The sequence below is a fragment of the Acomys minous genome (genome assembly GCF_964271855.1).
Source record: "Acomys minous genome assembly, chromosome: 10".
Taxonomy (NCBI): domain Eukaryota; kingdom Metazoa; phylum Chordata; class Mammalia; order Rodentia; family Muridae; genus Acomys; species Acomys minous.
The window spans coordinates 76,473,063-76,490,873 of NC_140491.1; the positions used below are offsets into that span (position 1 = coordinate 76,473,063).

Below are 17,811 nucleotides of genomic sequence, written 5' to 3' on the forward strand. Positions count from 1 at the left end.
ACACACACACACACACACACACACACACACACGCACGCACGCACGCACGCACACGCTCATACAGCTCAGCCCATGTGTGCCCAGTCAAGCTGTTGGCCAGACTACAGTCATCACAACACTCACAAACATAGGAAGATCTAAAGAGCCAACCTGCCTCCGTGTTAGGCTTAAAAGCCATCTCATAGTAAAGACTATCTAGGCTCATTTCTGCTTTGATTGAACTTCTGTTTTTTCAGGATTGGGCTAGGCCCCACCTATAAACATAACTACAAATGTTTCTGTACTTTCTGTTCCAGGAATGGGCAACTGTGCTTTGTTTCAAAAGATTATCTACCTTTGTTTCAAAAGGTTTTATGACCCCCTATGATTATCTTATTATGCCCACCTGTTGGGATTACTTTGTTTTGGCCACCTGTTATGTTCTGCTCTGGTAACTCCACCTATCTCCCCCCTCCCACTTGAAAACCCTCTCTCCATGAGCTCTATAAAAGACTTGTCTTCCTCACATCCAACGCTGACCTCTTGAACTATGCTTTAGAAGGAGACAGCTGTGTACACAAATAAAAAGGCTTGCTTTAACTAATTGCTTGCTTTAGTTATTCTGGCCATGATGATTTGGGCTGGTGGTTTCTCCTCCCATCTCTGGGATTAAGAGATCCTCTCCAAGCTCACCTGGTTTCCAGCAGGTCACAGAAGGGCTGCTAGCAGGTTCATTCTTGTGATGGCTGCTAGGCCACGTGTCTTCCCCACATGACTTTCCCATGACCATCCTAGTTGCCATAATTTTAGAGCAGCCTTACAATATGGCCTTCCCCCAGGGACAGAAGAGTCAGTTTTTTTTTCTACCCCAGTGTGGGAAGTGATGCCTTCTCTAGTCATCAAATCCAGCTCACACTCCAGGGGAGGAAAGTTAAGCTCCATCTTTCAAAGAAACAGAAGGAAGTAAAAATGACATTGTATATATCTCTTTAATATCACCAGAGGGTGTGGTTTGAATAGGTATGGCCCCAACAGACTCTTGCAATTGAATGCTTGGCCCATAGGGAGTGGCACTAATAGGAAGTGTGACCTTGTGGGAGTGTGTCACTGTGGAGACAGGCTTTGAGGTCTCCTATGCTCAAACTACACCCTGTGTGGCACAGTCTCCTTCTGCTGCCTATGGATCAAGATGCAGAACTCTTAGCTCCTTCTCCAGCACCATGTCTGCCTGTGTGCTGCCATGCTTCCTGCCATGATGACAATGGACTAAAGCTCTGAAACTGTAAGCCAGCTCCAATGAAATGTTCTCCTTTATAAGAGTTGCCCCAGTCATGGTGTCTCTTCATGGCAATAAAATCCTAACTAAGATAGAGGGGATGGAAAGACAGCTCAGCAATTAAGAATACTGGCTGCTTTTTCAAAGGACCCGAGTTTAGTTCCCACATGGCAGCTCACAATAATTTGTACTGCCAATTCCAGGCCTGACAAATATCCTACACATAAAACAACTTTTAAAAAGTCTATAAAATCACCAGAGGGACCTAAAGAATCCAAGGAAAGTAAGGAAGACAAGCCAGGCATTGTGGCACTCTTGTATAGTCCCAACTACTTCAGAGGCTGAGGCAGATGGAGTTAATGAGTTTAAGATCAGTGCAATAAAGCAGTGTCTTATCTTAAAAAAAAAAAAGCTGGGTATAAACATCAACAAGGGGAGGGGCTGCAAGACAGCTCAACAGTCAAGAGCACTAGCTGCTCTTCCAGAGTACCCAAGTTTCATTCCCAGGACCTACATGGTGGTTCACAAGTGTCTTTTAACTCCAGTTCCAGGTGATCCAACACCTTCTGGCTTCTGTAGGCACCATGCATACATGTAGATGTACAAATATGCATGCAGACAAAATATACATACATATAAAATAAAAATATATATAATAATAGTTATAAAAAAGAAAGACATCATAGACCATTATAATTTTATTCTCTTCATATTCATCAATCTTTAAGTCTCCTTTTCTTTCCCAAGGGAGGCTTATGTTTGCTTCCTGGTAATGTAAATTCCTTGAGGAAATTGTGTCCAGAGAAAGGTGAGGGCTGACAGGCATGGTCATCACACTGTAATCCCCACACTAGGGATATAGGCTAGGCTGGGGGAACATAGTATAAGAAAAATGAAGGTTAAATTATCAAAGAGGGGAACGGATTCCTTAGAGATGCCATAAAAAGAGGTCTTAAACCATACTTCCCAGTAGTGCACTAGAAAAACAGCACAATCTCAGAGGGAAATAAGCAAAGAAAGCTAAAACCCCCAAAATCCCCAGGCCAGAACCCATAGGATCTTGTGCCCGGAGGCTGCCCATGACCATTAGAGACATTAAACTCCAAAGACCCATGTTAGGCAAGCATTCCATCACTATGACAAAAAAAATATCTGAAATATGAGTTTAAAAGGAGAAAATTTGGCCTATGGTTTTGTGTATATGTGTGTGTGCATGTGTGTGTGCTCCTGCAGGAGTGCGTATGTGTGAAAGAGAGGGGAGGGGTTCAGTCCATGGTTGCTTGGCTTTATTCACTTTGGGCCTGCTGCAGCATAATATATCACAACAGGAGTGCACACTCATCTCATAGGAATAGGAGGCAAGGAGGCAGGAAGGGCTCTGGACCCCAACGTGCCCTACAAGGACATGCTTCTTCCACTATGTCCCACTTTCTATAGGTTCCATCACCTGTATAAGAACTGAGTCTTCAACAGAGGACTTTGAGGATTCAAACTGTAGCTACAGGAACTAAAAACTAACCTTCTACCCTTCTTTTTCGTTCCTCATGGCTTTTCAAATTCTTATACAATCTTAGTAAAAGACACTAACACACCATTAATCACAGAGATTCAATTTTCATCAGTACAGTAGAATTGGGGCACAAGAAGGTAAGAACTTAATTATTCAAATTTATTAAAATAAAATATTACAAATATGTCTTGGTTACCTTGTTTTGTTAAGACCAATGGTTGCTATATGCTTAAATATTGCTCTAACCCAGGCATGAGTCTTAGTGGTTTCAAAGAAAGTTTCACATAAGCTGATAAATCAAACATTAGTATTTTTCAGGGGCTGAAGAGATAGTTAACATTTGCTGCTCCTGTAGAGGACCTAGGTTCAGCTCCAAGCATCCACATGGGTAGCTCACAATCTCCTGAAATTATAGTTTCAGGGGATTTGACACCCTCTTCTGGCCCCAGAGGGCACTGAGTATAATTTGGGGCAAGGTGGAAATCCCAAGAGCAAGGAGCAGGCACTCCTAAAGGAGCCAATCTGTTTTCCAGATCAACCCCAGTTCCCCTGCCCCTCCTTGAGGACCAATAAGTAAACACTTCCTCAAAGGATATGTTAGAACAAAGACTTAACCAAAACACCCAGAGTTCTAAAGTCAAATTCAAAGAAAAAATGAAAAGCTGCACCTGTGTTAAAAATTATACGAGGCCTAATGATGTAACTGACTGTAGAGAGCTAAGACTGTTGCCGACCACAGCCAAATTATCTTGGGCTGTTTATCTCCTTGGAAGTCATTCAGAGCCCACTCCTGTGTCTGACTTAGCCTTCAGGGCCTACAATGTCTGGGGTCTACCCTCACCACCAGCAAGCAGAGTTACTGTCTCATATTTCCCCAGCATGGGCATATGTCACTTATGTCTACATCTCAAGAACCCAGGATTAGAAAGTATTCCAATTTGTCTCTTAAATAAATTACATATACCAGAGGCTAGAGAGATGGCTCAGCGGTTAAGAGCACATATTGCTTTTCTAGGGGATCTGAGCTCTTAGCTTGTTCACACTGCCTGTCCTAGGGGATCAAATGCCCTCTTCTAAGGTACATGGGTGCCAACCCGCATGTGGTGTATGTTTGTGCATTCACGCACACAAATAAAATAAAATAAATCTTAAAAAGGAGAAGTGGTTCAGGATGCTCTAAATAGTTCAAGTAATAGAGGCATCTTTTAGGCTAGTGAAATGGCTGACTTGCTGCCAAGGCTGATCCTCCACACATACGTGGTACAAAAAAGAACCAACCACCTCAAGTTTTCTTCTGATCTCATATTCATGCCACACACACGCAAACAAATATCATTCATGCATGCATGCATGTATGTATGTATGTATGCATGCATGCATCCATTCATCTATCTATCGTGCTGGGATTTAGTTCAGGACTTTGCACAACTGACTAGATTTCAGCAATGCGAATTCTATCCATACAAATTGGACTTTGTTCTAAGTAGGACCTGAAAGACTTCTCTATCTCATGACCAAAACATTACAAACAGATATATTGAACTCTTTGTAGTTTTTCAAAACCAGAGAGAGATCAGCTTTCCAAACGTGAATTTCCTTTCAGTCTAATCTGGCCACCAGGGGCATGCGATAACATCAGACGACTTTGAACCATCAAGCCCCAGCCCACAGTAACACCTTTCACCAGCTGCTCAGTTATTAGCTCACTAGTTTACTGAGCTGTCTCTCAGTACAAAGTAAAATGTATTTTGTACATAGTACCAGGTAGAAAAGATGAATACCTCAAAGTTTCAAATTAAAAACAACAGTAGATCAGCAGGTGCCTTTGGATACTGTCAGCTTAGAGTGAGAAGCATGCTAAGTGATAATCCTTAGCAACTCATTATGGCGGCCTAGGGACACTTAGCATGCATGAAGCCTTGGGTTCAAGTCACTGCATTATATAAACTAGGATGTGCGTGTAATCCCAGTATCTGGAAGGTCGAAGCAAGAAAACAGGATCAGAAGATCATGGTCATCCTTAGCTACCATGGAATAAGTTTGAGGTTAGTCTAGAACACATAAGACCTTTGCTGAAAAACTTCATTATGAGCTATGAGTAGCTCAGTCATTCAGTGCTGACCTAGCATGCACAAGGTCCTGGGCTTAAGCCCTAAAGCTACAGGAAAAAAATAATACTGATTTTTTGGGGGGGGGGGGTGTTTCGAGACAGGGTTTCTCTGTGTAGTCTTGGCTGTCCTGGACCCGCTTTATAGACCAGGCTGGCCTCGAACTCACAGCGATTCACCTGCCTCTGCCTCCCGAGTGCTGGGATTATAGGCATGAGCTACCACGCCCGGCTAAAATAATACTGAATTTTGCCTTCCCCAAGAAAAGTAAATGTTCCAGTATGCAAACCAATGAGAAAAAATCTGTCTTAGGTCTTATGGTTAAAAAAAAAAAGAAAAAAAAAAAGGCTTCTCTTGAGCAATTATGTTTAATGTTAGATATCATAGACCTAGAAGATTAATTTTACTTATTTCTTTACTTTAGTCCAGAAAACGCGGAGCCAAGTCAGATCTGTCAATTTAATTTTATTCTTTTTCACTCAGATCTTCTTTGACTTAATTTGTAATCCTCTCCACTATATATGTCTTACAAAGGAGTGGGGTAGGGTTGTACAGATGACTCAGTGGCTGAGAACACTTGCTGCTCTTGCAGAATGCTCAAGTTCCATTCGTACCCATATGGTGGCTCATAACCATCTGTAACTCCAGTTCAAGGGATCCAGAAACCTCTTCTGACCTCCTCTGGTTCCAGGCACACACGTACACATACCTACACACAGGCAAACATCCATATACATAAAAATAAACTAATTTTCAAAGAGTGAGAAATGTCTTGCTGTATATTGAAAGTCATCTATTACTTATGGCCCTTATTATTGTTTGTTTGTTTCTTTGTCTTTTGAGACAGGGTTTCTCTGTGTAGCCTTGGCTGTCCTAGACTCCCTTTGAAGACCAGGCTGGCCTCGAACTCACAGAGATCCGCCTGCCTCTGTCTCCCAAGTGCTGGGATTACAGGTGTGTACAACTGCGCTTGGCTGGTGCTCACTATCTTTCTGCTTCCTCTTTTGTAATGAGCCTTGAGCCTTGGGTAGAGGGCAGTTGCACACACAAATTCATACTGGTTAGGACAGCATGCACAAGACCTACACAGGCTCAGGCTAGACCAAATCCTAGCATGGAAAAGGTAGACAGACGCAAAGTCCTACTCCTGGCTAAGGAGCTATTGGCAGCTGATAGCTGCTGTTTGAGGGAGAATCAGTTTTCTTTAAAGGTACAGCTTCTGGTACTTTGACCACCCTCCTGTGAAGGCCACATTCCAAGAGTACACAGCAGCACTGGGGGGTGTGGTGGGGCGGGGGAGAAGACAGACAGGCACATACACACAAAGTTGAGTAGTCTGGCAAAGAGTAGGGAGACAGGCTGAGTATGATTAATATGCATTGTTCAAAATTCTAAAAGAATTAATAAAATATGAGAAAAAATGGGCTGCCTCGGTGGTGAAGAGCACTGGGTGCTCTTTTCCATTGACCCATGTGAAATTCCTAGCACCTGCTTGGCAGTTCACAACTGTCTAAACACCACCAGACCCAAAGTCGTTTTCTGGCCTCCAAAGGCAGCAAGAATGTACGTGGTGCACAGGTTTTCGTGAGTTCTTTTTCACTTGGAACTTAGCGTGTACAGAAATCTCTGTGCCAAGCACTATACCAAGGACTCTGTAACCCTCCAGCTGTTGAACTAATTTTCTGGTTTGCTTCTGCCCACCCCCCCCAAGCTCAGAAAGGATCCCCCTCCCATCTGTACTGGTACTAAGTCAAGACCTGCATGTCAAGCAAGACAACAGATGGAAAAGGATCTTCATATGATACAGAGCCGTGCAGAACAAGACATGGGATGGATTGGGAAATATCTGCAGAGTCACACAGCTTATGAGCTCACAACATGCATGTGACAAGAGGTGGACTCACATTCAGCTGAAACCATCACATGTAAGCATGGGAGCATGAGAGGAGAGCACAGAGAAGGGAGGGGGATGGAAAAACCCCTCACTGAGGATGTGATGTAGGCACTCAGTTTTAAAGAAGATACAATCACCAGTTCACTCATCTTGGCTCACCAGATGGCAGGTCCACCAAAGAGAATTTCTATGGCTATAGCACTAACCAGTGGTTAGAAAGGGAAGTAGAAGGGAAACAGACCTCGGTTGCTACGATTAGCTTAAAAACTCTGATTTATGTTCAACAGCAAGGAGGAAACACATGGGGCTCCTATAGGAGAAATACATGATCAAAGCACAATGGATAGATTAAAGATCAGAGGCCCCCAAAATCAGTCAGGAGGCTATTAGAAGAGTCTGGCAGTCAGGTAATAAAATAGACTAGGGACATCATGAAAAATAAATAATACAACCTTGTAATATTTTTATTTTTTAGTTGCCACCATTAGAAAAATTAAAAAAATAAAAGTTTGTGTTTGGGTGTGTGAAAGTATGTATGTGTACATGTAGTGGGCTAACCGCTGTTGCTGGCAGGACAGTTTGGCGGGGGTAGGGCTGGGATAAGTGGATTCATCCTTCTGACGATAGGAAGCCTAGTTTACTGCATAGACTACAAAGAAGCAACAGGCTAGGCAGTAGCTAGAGCACTGCCTGCTATGAAAATCATTTTAGTAATAACAAAAATTACTTAATTTGGGCCAGAAAGGCAACTCAAGTGGATAAAGACACTTGTGACCATGTCTGACAACCTGAGTTCAATTAGGACCCACATGATGAGAGAACTGACCTCCATATTTGTGCATCCATACACATTAATGCATGCATACACATAAAAGAAATGCCAGCATTTAAATTTATTTACTCCAACACATCTTACACATCTTAATATTCTAGCATTAAAATTTATAGTGAGAACCTCATATTCCTATTTTTGTGCTGATTTAAATCTAACTTATCTTATTTTATACTTGTCTTGTTTTGAACATTACTTTTCTCTCTCTCTCTCTCTCTCTTTTTTGTTTTTCGAGACAGGGTTTCTCTGTGTAGACCAGGCTGGCCTTGAATTCACATTGATCTGCCTGCTTCTGCCTCCCTGAGTGCTAGGATTACACGTGTGTGCCAACACTGCCCAGCTTTGAACATTTTAATTGGTAGGTTTGGTAAATATTTAGACTTCATAAAATTTACAGATGAAAGAATAGATTTATATACCCAAGAATTCTTAAGACGCATTTAAACATTTTCTAATGAATGATGAACTTGTAAATTTATAATACAGGACCAGCAAGACGCTTAGCAGGTAAAGATGCCTACAGCTAAGGTGATAATTTGAGTTTCTTTCCAGGAACTCCTCTGACCACGGTATACAAAAAGAACTGACTGCTGTAAATTATTCTCTGACCTCCACATTCAATGTCCACACTCATACACAAAATGAATAAACAAATGTAAAATTAAAAAAAATCATATTAAAAATTGACAGTACTGGGGTAGATAGGTGGACAGATCTAGGGACCTGCTGGCTAACTAGCCAGCTTAGCCAAATGGTGAGCCTCAGTGAGAGAGCCTGCCTCCATAATCAAGGTGTATGACTCCTGAGGAGCAACAACAAAAGTAGACCTTTGGGCTCCACATGGACATGCATATATGTGCATTCACAGGAACACACACACATTCACCCGTGCACACAAACACCTACCCAATCCACAAAAAATCCAGTGTCTCAGGTATGCTAGCCAACCTTATGGTGCCCAGCAGCTCATTATGACTATGAAAATAGACATTTAGGCCTAAAAAGTAACAAAGCTATTTGCCTACTGCCCACTCCCACTATTGACATTTGTACCTATTTGCTGTTGAGGACATCTGCATATTAATGGACAACTTCTGGAGTATTAATTATGAAAATGGTGCTACTGGCCACACCCTCATAACTGTAGCTTACTTTCTCAATTCCAATACTAAGATAGGTAAAAAAGGAAATCTTCAAATGACTAAATAAATTGTGCGGCAGTACTAACACATGAAACACATTAAAAGATATTTGTAAGATGAACACACTTCTTTATGGCCTAAGATAAATTTAGTTGTCTATGGCCTATGTACTATTTTGCTATTATTATCCCTATTACTATTTTCATATTAACCACTTCAGTTTATTAGACTTTATATAAGAGAGAGAGAGAGAGAGAGAGAGAGACCGAGAACGTGCTGTGGGTGGGGGGCTACTTTCAACTGTAAATTTATTAGAAGCATTACAGTATAAAGAGCATAAATTCTGCAGTCAGAATGCCTGGATTCAAATCCTAGTTCTATCATTTATTAGATGTGTGATCTTGGGTAAGCATTGGCCACTCTGTGGTTCAGTTTCCTCTTCTGCAAAACTGTGCCTCAAGGAAATAATACACACAGAGAATCTGTAAACAACACTTGGCACACTGCAGCTGTTTAATGACATCTCTGTTATAGAGATGCCAGAGAAGTTGAAATTATGATTCAAGTAGAAAGCTGGTTTCCTTAATTTTCCATGTTTCCAGAATCATACACCTCAAAGGGGTGGTGGTGGTGGTGGTGGTGGTAATTTTAAGTCCTCAAAGGGAATACCTTCCATGCGGTCGCATTTACTTAAAAAAAAAAAAAACCTAAATAAGAAACTTCATCTACTGACCATGCAATTATGCAGCACAGAGGCAGCCAAGCAAACAGAAAATCACGAAGCTAGGAGAGGAAGGCATCTGCCTTACCTGCTTTTCCGTTTTCGAGGTGGTTTCTCCACTGTGCCAGTCAGTCTATATACCAAACAAATGAGACCCGTAACTAAGTGTACAGCCTTGGCCTCGCCTTGCCTGTGGGGCACTCCACATATCACCCTCTGGGGCCACAGGCTGACCACAGGTTGGCTGTGTCTACCCTGACCTTACAAGCCCCTCAAGTCGAGCTCCCTCCCCTCCCACGACTAAGCAACCCGGGACTCACTGGTCCCCAAATGCCCTCGGTTCCCCGCCCCAATGTTCGTCTACCCTAAACCTCCCGCCCCGTCGGCCTCATTGTCTGCCCAGAGCCGCAGGCCCCCTCGATCCCCTCGGCCCCGGCCCCGCCCCTCAGCCCCGGTCCCCCCCACCGCATTCCTTGGCCCCACGGTGGGTCGCGCGCCCTCTGCTCCAGCCCTGCGCGCCCTCGCTCGCGCCCCGAAGAGCTGCTCGCCCTCGGCGCCCCCGAGACGCTGCGTGCCAGTACCCCCGCCCCCTCAGGGCTCGGCGTCCCGACACCTCGGCCGCCGCCACCCCCAGGCCCACTACTGCCTTGGCCCTGCCCCTAGCCTCCGCCTCGCAACGCAGCCCACCCCACCTGGGGGCCAGGCGACTCCGCGGCTGCTGGGACTGCCGGGCTCCTCTGACCATCCGGCTCCTGCTCCGCCGCGGGAGATGCTCCGGCGGCCGCAGGGCTCGCTCGGGAAGCTGAAGCGGCGGAGGCTGGAGTAGGCGGAGAAACGGGAGGAGGGCCTCGCGCCTCGGCCAGACTTGCCGCGGGGCCCGCCCCCTCCTCGGTTTCTATTGGCTACAACGACAGTGCTCCTGAAAGTCCGGCCGCCGATTGGACGCTCGGGCCGTCACATTCCGAGAGGCCCAGCCAGAGGTTTGGTTGAGACTGCAGGTAGCGGCAAAAAGCCTTAGAGATTGCTAGCAAAGCGTGAGGAGCCCCGAGCGCCTCCGTGTGCCAGAAAGGGGAACTTGCATCGCCAGCGCCAGACACCTGCCTGCAGGTTCTCTTTGGTTAGCATCCTGCATCCCAGACACCTGCTAATCTCCTCGCCTCCGCACTGCTCCAGAACCAAAATGAAGCACAGCACTTTCTTCAAATACATCCAGAAGTTCCAAGGCAAAGCAGCTCTCCTTGATAAGAGTCGTTCTGAATCACCTCGAATGCAGTTCCGGCGGCCCAGTGCTACCTTTCAAAGAGGATCCAACAATATAAAGTACGGTTTGGCTGCAGAAAAGATGCTAAGCTTGGGTGCAAGGTTGTAAGAAAGCACGAGAATTTTAATTTCCACGAAAAAAGAAACTGCACTGCAAAAAGAACCAATTGCAATACAAGAAACGTATCCCATCTTGAGAAGCCTAAAAAGAACTGCTTCTTGTGTAAACTAGCTATTCTATGCCATTGCAGACGATTCCAAAATCTACACCAGCTAATCATTTTTAGTATAAACTTCACTGCATTTTTTACAGACCCAAGCAATGCAAAACCACCACCATGTAAGTACAATAAATATTAATAACCTCTCCTATTCTGCTCTAACAAAGAACTATCTTTGAAAATATAGCAGATGTTATATGTATTGCATTTGAATATTATAATTTTTAAGATGAGTTATAACGTACATATTTATTTCTATGCAAATCTGCCTGGCAGATCCTAAGTTCATTTCTTCCTGCCAGATTTGAGAGAAGGCATAAAACTCTCCTGAGCTGCTTTCATTTTATTAGCACACATTTTGTTAAAACACACACACTAATGCAGTGGAAGAGATATGGCTCAGCAGAGTGAAAGGTGTTTGCTGTTCAAGCAAGCCTGATGTTGGAACCCACAGAGGAACAGACTCTCAAAGACTCTCTGACCTCCACATGAACATGATATACACACCTGCACACAACAGAAAATAAAAATGCATGAAGAGAAATATCTCACAAATGTCCATAAATGGACAATATCCCAAATACTGAGATACTAAGTTTTCACAGAACCAAATGTATTTGGTGCAAGTTCTCCTTTATTCCTAAATGGTTCATTTTGTATTCATCCTCGATCCTGAAATGGTTTTCCTCTTATGAAATAATGGGATGCTGCAAGTTCTGGTGCGATTTTATTTTTGCATTGCCGAGGAGCTACTTTTACTGCATTTAAGAGAGAGAGGAGGAGGAAGGGATGGAAAGAGGGGAGAGTGAGTGTAAGTTATGTGTGTGAATACTAGGACATACAGGGGGCCAGAAGATGATTGATTTGTGGGAGTCAGTTCTCTCTTTTCACCATGTGGGTCCTGGGGAACCAAAATCATGTCACCAGGCTTGGTGGCAAACACCTTAATCTGCTGCACTACCTTGCTAGCCCACTACTAAGGATGTAGCCTAAGATCCCCAGAATCATGTTTCCAGATGTTATGGGAATTTTAAGTTTTTATGTATGTGTATGGGTGGTTTGCCTCCATGTGCAGCCTGTGTGCCACAAGCATGCCTGGTGCACACGTAGGATTCCTGAGACTGCAGCTGCAGGCTATGATTTACCATGTGGGTGTTGGGAACTGAACCCTAGGCTTCTCCTGAAACCTGTCCTCTTAACCACTCAAGCCATCTCTCCAGCCCTGTTATGAAAAAATTAAAAATGGCTTTGACTAGGGAAAATATTATCAAAACATCTGTTGTTCCCCCAAATGATGTAATCTTAGGGCCCCAGAGCCATTAACCATCCCAGTTTATCTTATTTCCATTTAGATTATCAATCCAGCAAGAATTAAGGATTTTCGGGTGGAGGGGTCCTGATAAAATCTTGAAATATCATTCATGGCATTTTTACTAAAATCCTCCTGCTACTGTTCAACATTTTTCATGATTGGCCAGTCCTCTCCGAATAATAGACAATGCAGCTCCTAGTTGTTGGGCCTTCCTAAAATGTATCCTTCATGTCGTGTCCAAGTTCTATCATCTCAGCTTCTGGGCTCTTATATAAAACATGCAGAGCCTATATAACTCCAGCCCATGAAATCCATGTTTCCTTCTGCATCAAATTCTTCCTCCGAATTCCTTGTACTTAAAAGGCTACACTTGCAGAGGTCTTAGGTTCAGTGCCTAGCACCAACATGGTGCCTCACAATCATACCTAACCTCCGAGGCCCTCTTCTCAACTCTGCACATACATCAATTCAGGCAAAACCATTCATACATGTAGAACAAATAATTTTTTTCTCCCTTAAAACTACAGTGTTAACAACTATGTTTCACTGGGTTCTTCCTAACCACACCGATTTTGGTTGGATCCTCAATATAGCAACTGTGAGCCAAGTACTGGGCAAGTTATGGGTGCTATTTTTAATACTGTAATAAACTTTACTATATTCCTTTTATAACAGAAATAAAAGACCAGAGAATTCAATTTGTTCAGGGTCACACAGCTGCAAAAAAACCAATAGCACTTAAAATAAAAGGCTTGTCACTGTGGTGTGCCCTCCAGGGGGTTCAAGTTCCAGTTCTCCTGTGTGACCGTGAAAAGTTACCTGTCCTCTCCAATCCCATTTCCTCATTTAGGCTGGGCAGCATAGGCAGAGAGCCATAGCAAGAGTGCCGTAAGACACATGCTGCCATGGTGGTGTACGTCTTTAATCCCAGTACTTGGAAGGCACAGCCATGGGGATCTTGGCAAGGTCAGTGTGGTCTACATGGTGAGAAACTGTCTCAAAACTACCAGGCTCCTCCCCGCACCTCCACCGGGTAGGAACATGGCTCGGTGGTAGACAGCTTCCACAGCATGCACAAGGCCCTGGTTCATTCCTCAGCATGGCAAAATAGGACACGATTAGCATCTACCTAAAATGCTTCATTCTAGATTTTAAAAATCCACTCTTGTTTACTCACAAAATGCTGAGAACCATTATCAGGTACTCACAGAGTGGCATATACTATGAAATAAATATTTTTTGTTGAAACTCATAGAAGAAGTTGTGTATAAACCTCATATATTGTTGAATTAAGAACTATGTTAGTAATCTAAGCATTAGCTTAATCTTGTGAGAAAAGTACATAATCATGTGATGAAAGAGAAATTGCATCATTTTAAGGGACTCTTCAAATGTTTCTTTTTGATTATCATATCTTTCATTATTATTACCACACTATAATACACAGTTGAAAGAGTTTTGGGCACAGAATCTAGGTTGGAACAATAAATAGTGCTTTTAAGAAACTTGAACACTTAGCCCGTAAGCAAATGCAGGAAAAAGCTAGCTCTGTTTACCTGTCACACGACGAAGTGAAAGAGTAAGCATTTCTTTGAAAACATAAAGTATATGAAATGCTACCTTCTCAGGGAATACTACAGACTGCATTAGATAAAATTATTTTTTCACAAACTTCCTATAATCTTTTTATTAATTGACACCAAAGGAATGTAGCACCTTTCATTCAAAGAACTAGAGGTGCTTTACAAACATTAGCATTTAAAAAACAATGACATTGAAAAATTTGGATTCTTGTAGATAAATCTTATAGTTAAATCTCTTCAACGCTGTACACAATTTTCTAAGATGACAAAGTGATTCTACTTCTGACAACAGAAGGCTTTCACAGTACAGGCATTTTTCAATACCCAGAGCTGGGGTTACAGAGCAAACACATACAGATCTTAAATGCAACGAACATTTTGAATCTTATTTCAAAAGCAAAACTCAGCATTTAAGATGTCAAAATCTTCCAACAGTTCTAGACATCCAGATGGAATAGGAGTTGATACAGGTTGCATATTAGATGTTGTCACGCCCGAGCGAACACATTTAAAGAAGCGAGATTCCTCAAGGAGAAGCATTGACCTCTGGAGAGCTAGCCATAGAGTCTATCAGCCAAATGAAGAAAGGGAGGAAATGGCAATTCCAAGTAGACAATTCTCACTGGAGCCTAGGACACTTTATTAGAAACCAAGTATATCACAGGCAAATAAAAATAGTTCTTAGCTCCATTGATACAACATAAGGGATTTTACATTCGGCCTAGATACAGGGAGTAGCAGATTGCCTCGCCTACAGATCTCTGGCTTGCAAGTATTTCCCACCACACTATTACTCTGTATAATACATAGCCCTTGTTTAGTAGAGGGATCCAAGTATTCTTTTTCAGGCTTACAAAGTCCAATACATTCGCTCTCTTTCCTTCACAGGTCTAAAACTAAAAGTAAAAACTACTTTTCCATGCCCTAAAGCCATTATCAGTTGAAGAAAAGTCAGGCAAAACAGAGATGGCAGTTAAGGAATGGACAGAATATTATTGGCACATGCCCAGCTAGTAACAAACAAATGCAGTACACCATGACTTGAAAATAAGTCACATCACAAGGAGAATGAAAACAACCACATCAACTAAGCTAAGGAGTGTGAAGTGGAAAGGGGACTGAGAGTTGCTGGTTTTACTGATACAACTTAAAAGCAGTGGAGGGCAAGCAATTAAATACAATTTATGGTAACACGAACAAGGAAATACTGCAGAGCTGTTAAAAAACCACACCAAGTTGTCTGCATCATTAATTCCAGTGTTTCACAATTAGTAAAATACATAGCTACATATTCCTGTGAGATAAAAATACCTTTCCACCTGAATTACACTGGGGTTAGGACAGTAACACAAAGCTACTGACCCATTGTTAGGTCAAGTGTGTGCAGCAAATGTCTCAGCCACTTCTTTCATAGAACTACACGATTAAAAACTATACAAGGAGCTGGGTGGTTGGGGACAAATAAAATTAACACAATATTGTGCTCATTTAGTAAAAGAAACCCTGATGAAAGATTATTTGCCAAGAAGCTTAGACTATTGAGATTTTTTTTATTGCATTTTTAGATAACCTGGAAGTTCTTATCCTGAAGGGGAAAAGTTGTTTTTTTAAAACTACCTGAACAGATGCTAAAGTGCTTTATCAATCGGCTTCACACGGTTTCCTGGGATGACAAAAAAATAATTATAGTCATAAAGGGATACCAACAATTTCACAAGATGGTACATTCTGATATCATCTATGACCACAGTCATAAGAGATAATGATATACTTGTCCTTATTAAGTGGACAATTACATATCAAGAACTGATCATCATAACCCTTTAGATACTCAAATCCCACGCACAAAGCTGAAATATGGTTATGACAGACCTTCACACAGAACAGTCTGTTTCTTCCCACACTTTAAATAATCTGCTTCAGATTATAGTTCACAAACACAAGGGTTTTGATTTTCAGCCTTTAAAATTGCAATTAAAAACTAACAGTTTGTAAAAGTTAAGGTCAAGGGTTACAGCGAGAGACTGCTTGCTACTGAAAAGTCAGTGTGATTATGTGATGATACTCATGACAGACTGTAAACTGGACCGAGCACATTCTACTCAGCTGGGATCAAATCAACACATCAGTGCTACAAGTATTAAATCTTTTTTCTATTACTATAGAGGATAGAAATCAAAACATTAATATGGCAGTTATGTTTTTTAGGCACAATTTAGTGATTTTTTAAAAAAATATTGAATTTCAATTGAAATTTTAGACTCAACCAAAGGGTCAAAATCTTTTAAGAAAACAAAGAAGAAAAACAAAAAAAGAAAAGAAAGAAAAAGTAACTTTCAGCTAACAATGTAAGTTGTTTAAAATTTCTTAACACTTAACCTATCTGGGTTTTAAGATTACTTTATTAAAATATACAAGAAATCTGAAAAAAGATCAGTACAATTATCTTAATGTACAAAGTCATAGCTGTAGCATTTTTAAACTAAAATTTAAAAACACAACAAGGAGGGCAGCCCTTTAGACCAATTTATTTTATACCCTTTTAAAACATCAAATTATCATCCAACAAAGGACAGTGAAGTTTACAGCCGGGACAAAGGGTACACGACTCAGGCATATGCAGTCCATCCTGCCCACTGGACAACTTTGCTGCTGAAATTTCTTAAACCCTACCAAACAAAAACAGAAGGCTGGGTGATACAAATAAGGAGGATTTCCATGTAATTGTCAATTGGCTTTTAAAAAAGGGAAACGCTTCCTGTCTCCCCAGAACAGCAAATAAGCAAGAGCTACATGCAGCAATGAGTATTAAGACATTTCTCAGGTCTTCTCAAACAAGTCCAAGGTGGGGATGGGATGAGTGACACAACTGATAGAAAACACTGCTATTGACACCATAACAAACAATAAATTTAGATAATTTAAAATAAAAAAAAAAAGGCAAGAGGCAGCATTTCAGCAGCAAAGTGCTCAATAAAAAGTATATTGTAGAGAGTACAAGAAAGTTGGGGTAAAAGAGGGCAAAAAGTGGGCCAGCAGGATGGCAGAGGCCTCAAAGGAAATACGGCGTCGTGGTTCTGGGAGGAATAACACGTTCTGAATCTGGAACTGCCCGGAATAACTTTGGTTCTCTCGTATTGACATCTTTGAAGACCATGATGGAAGCAATGTTTCCACAGCGATAGCAGTAGTTAGGAGCAGACCACACTGTGACCAGCTTCTCGTCAAACATAAACTTATAGCCTTCATGCACAAGCTGATGTGCTCTGCAGATGAGTTTTAAGTTGTTGATATGAACAAACTGAAATTTAGAAAGGCTTTGTTAAGTATTCCATCCGACTACTTAATAACCACTGCAAGCATCAAGTATCATGAATGAAGTTATCATAATTCTAAACCCCACTCTGTAGTCATATGCAAAATTTCCAGAGTTATTTTAGCCATTCTTTTTATCTATTCTGAAGTACATAGCCCATGATTTGAAGTTTCTGAGGCGTGTACAGTAATTAGCACCTGTATTCTCAGTTACTTGGGAGGCTGAGTAGGAGGATCACTTGAGTCCTCAAGTTTGAGACTAACCACTGCAACACAGAGACAGTACATCTTTAAATCAGTAGTAGTAGCAGTGTAGTAGTATAAGTAGTAGTAGCAATGATGGTGATGATAATAATGGTGGTGGTAATGATGATGATGATGATGATGACGACAGTGTTAGGTAGATAGGTAGGTGCCTGCCATTAAGCCCAATAACAAAATGTTGATCCCAGAATCCACAGGGTAGGAGAAAACTGACTCCCACAAGTTGTCCCTCCACTACATGCATACAAAACACTAAATAAACGAAAAACCAAAAAACATTACAGAAACTGCTAGGAGGATCAAGAGTTTGAGGCCACACCAGACTATCTAGCATGAACTGTATCAAAGAAAAAAAGAAATTTCTAAGGGAAAAATTACATAATTACTATCAATT

General features: G+C 41.8%; 2 protein-coding genes across 6 annotated transcripts in view; both read right to left on the bottom strand.

The window, feature by feature from the left end:
- The window catches only part of SCAI (suppressor of cancer cell invasion), a 108,550-nt gene extending 97,016 nt beyond the window's left edge, over window positions 1-11,534 (bottom strand). The window contains exons 1-2 of one of the 5 annotated variants that reach the window (XR_014782427.1): window positions 10,155-11,534; window positions 9,551-9,595 (exon numbers count right to left, since the gene is read on the bottom strand). Coding sequence is in view for 3 of the 5 variants with exons in the window: in XM_084798160.1 (XP_084654286.1) it covers window positions 9,551-9,595; window positions 10,155-10,207 (98 nt within the window). In the remaining 2 variants the exon portion in view is untranslated. The remainder of the gene's footprint in view (window positions 1-9,550; window positions 9,596-10,154) is intronic. The other 4 variants (XM_084798160.1, XM_084798159.1, XM_084798161.1 and 1 more) reach the window with 4 other exon arrangements.
- Window positions 11,535-16,349: 4,815 nt separating this feature from the next.
- PPP6C (protein phosphatase 6 catalytic subunit) overlaps window positions 16,350-17,811 on the bottom strand; it is a 29,066-nt gene continuing 27,604 nt past the window's right edge. Inside the window, exon 7 of the mRNA XM_084798163.1 lies at window positions 16,350-17,139. Coding sequence (XP_084654289.1) covers window positions 16,891-17,139 — 249 coding nt within the window. The 3' untranslated portion in view covers window positions 16,350-16,890. The remainder of the gene's footprint in view (window positions 17,140-17,811) is intronic.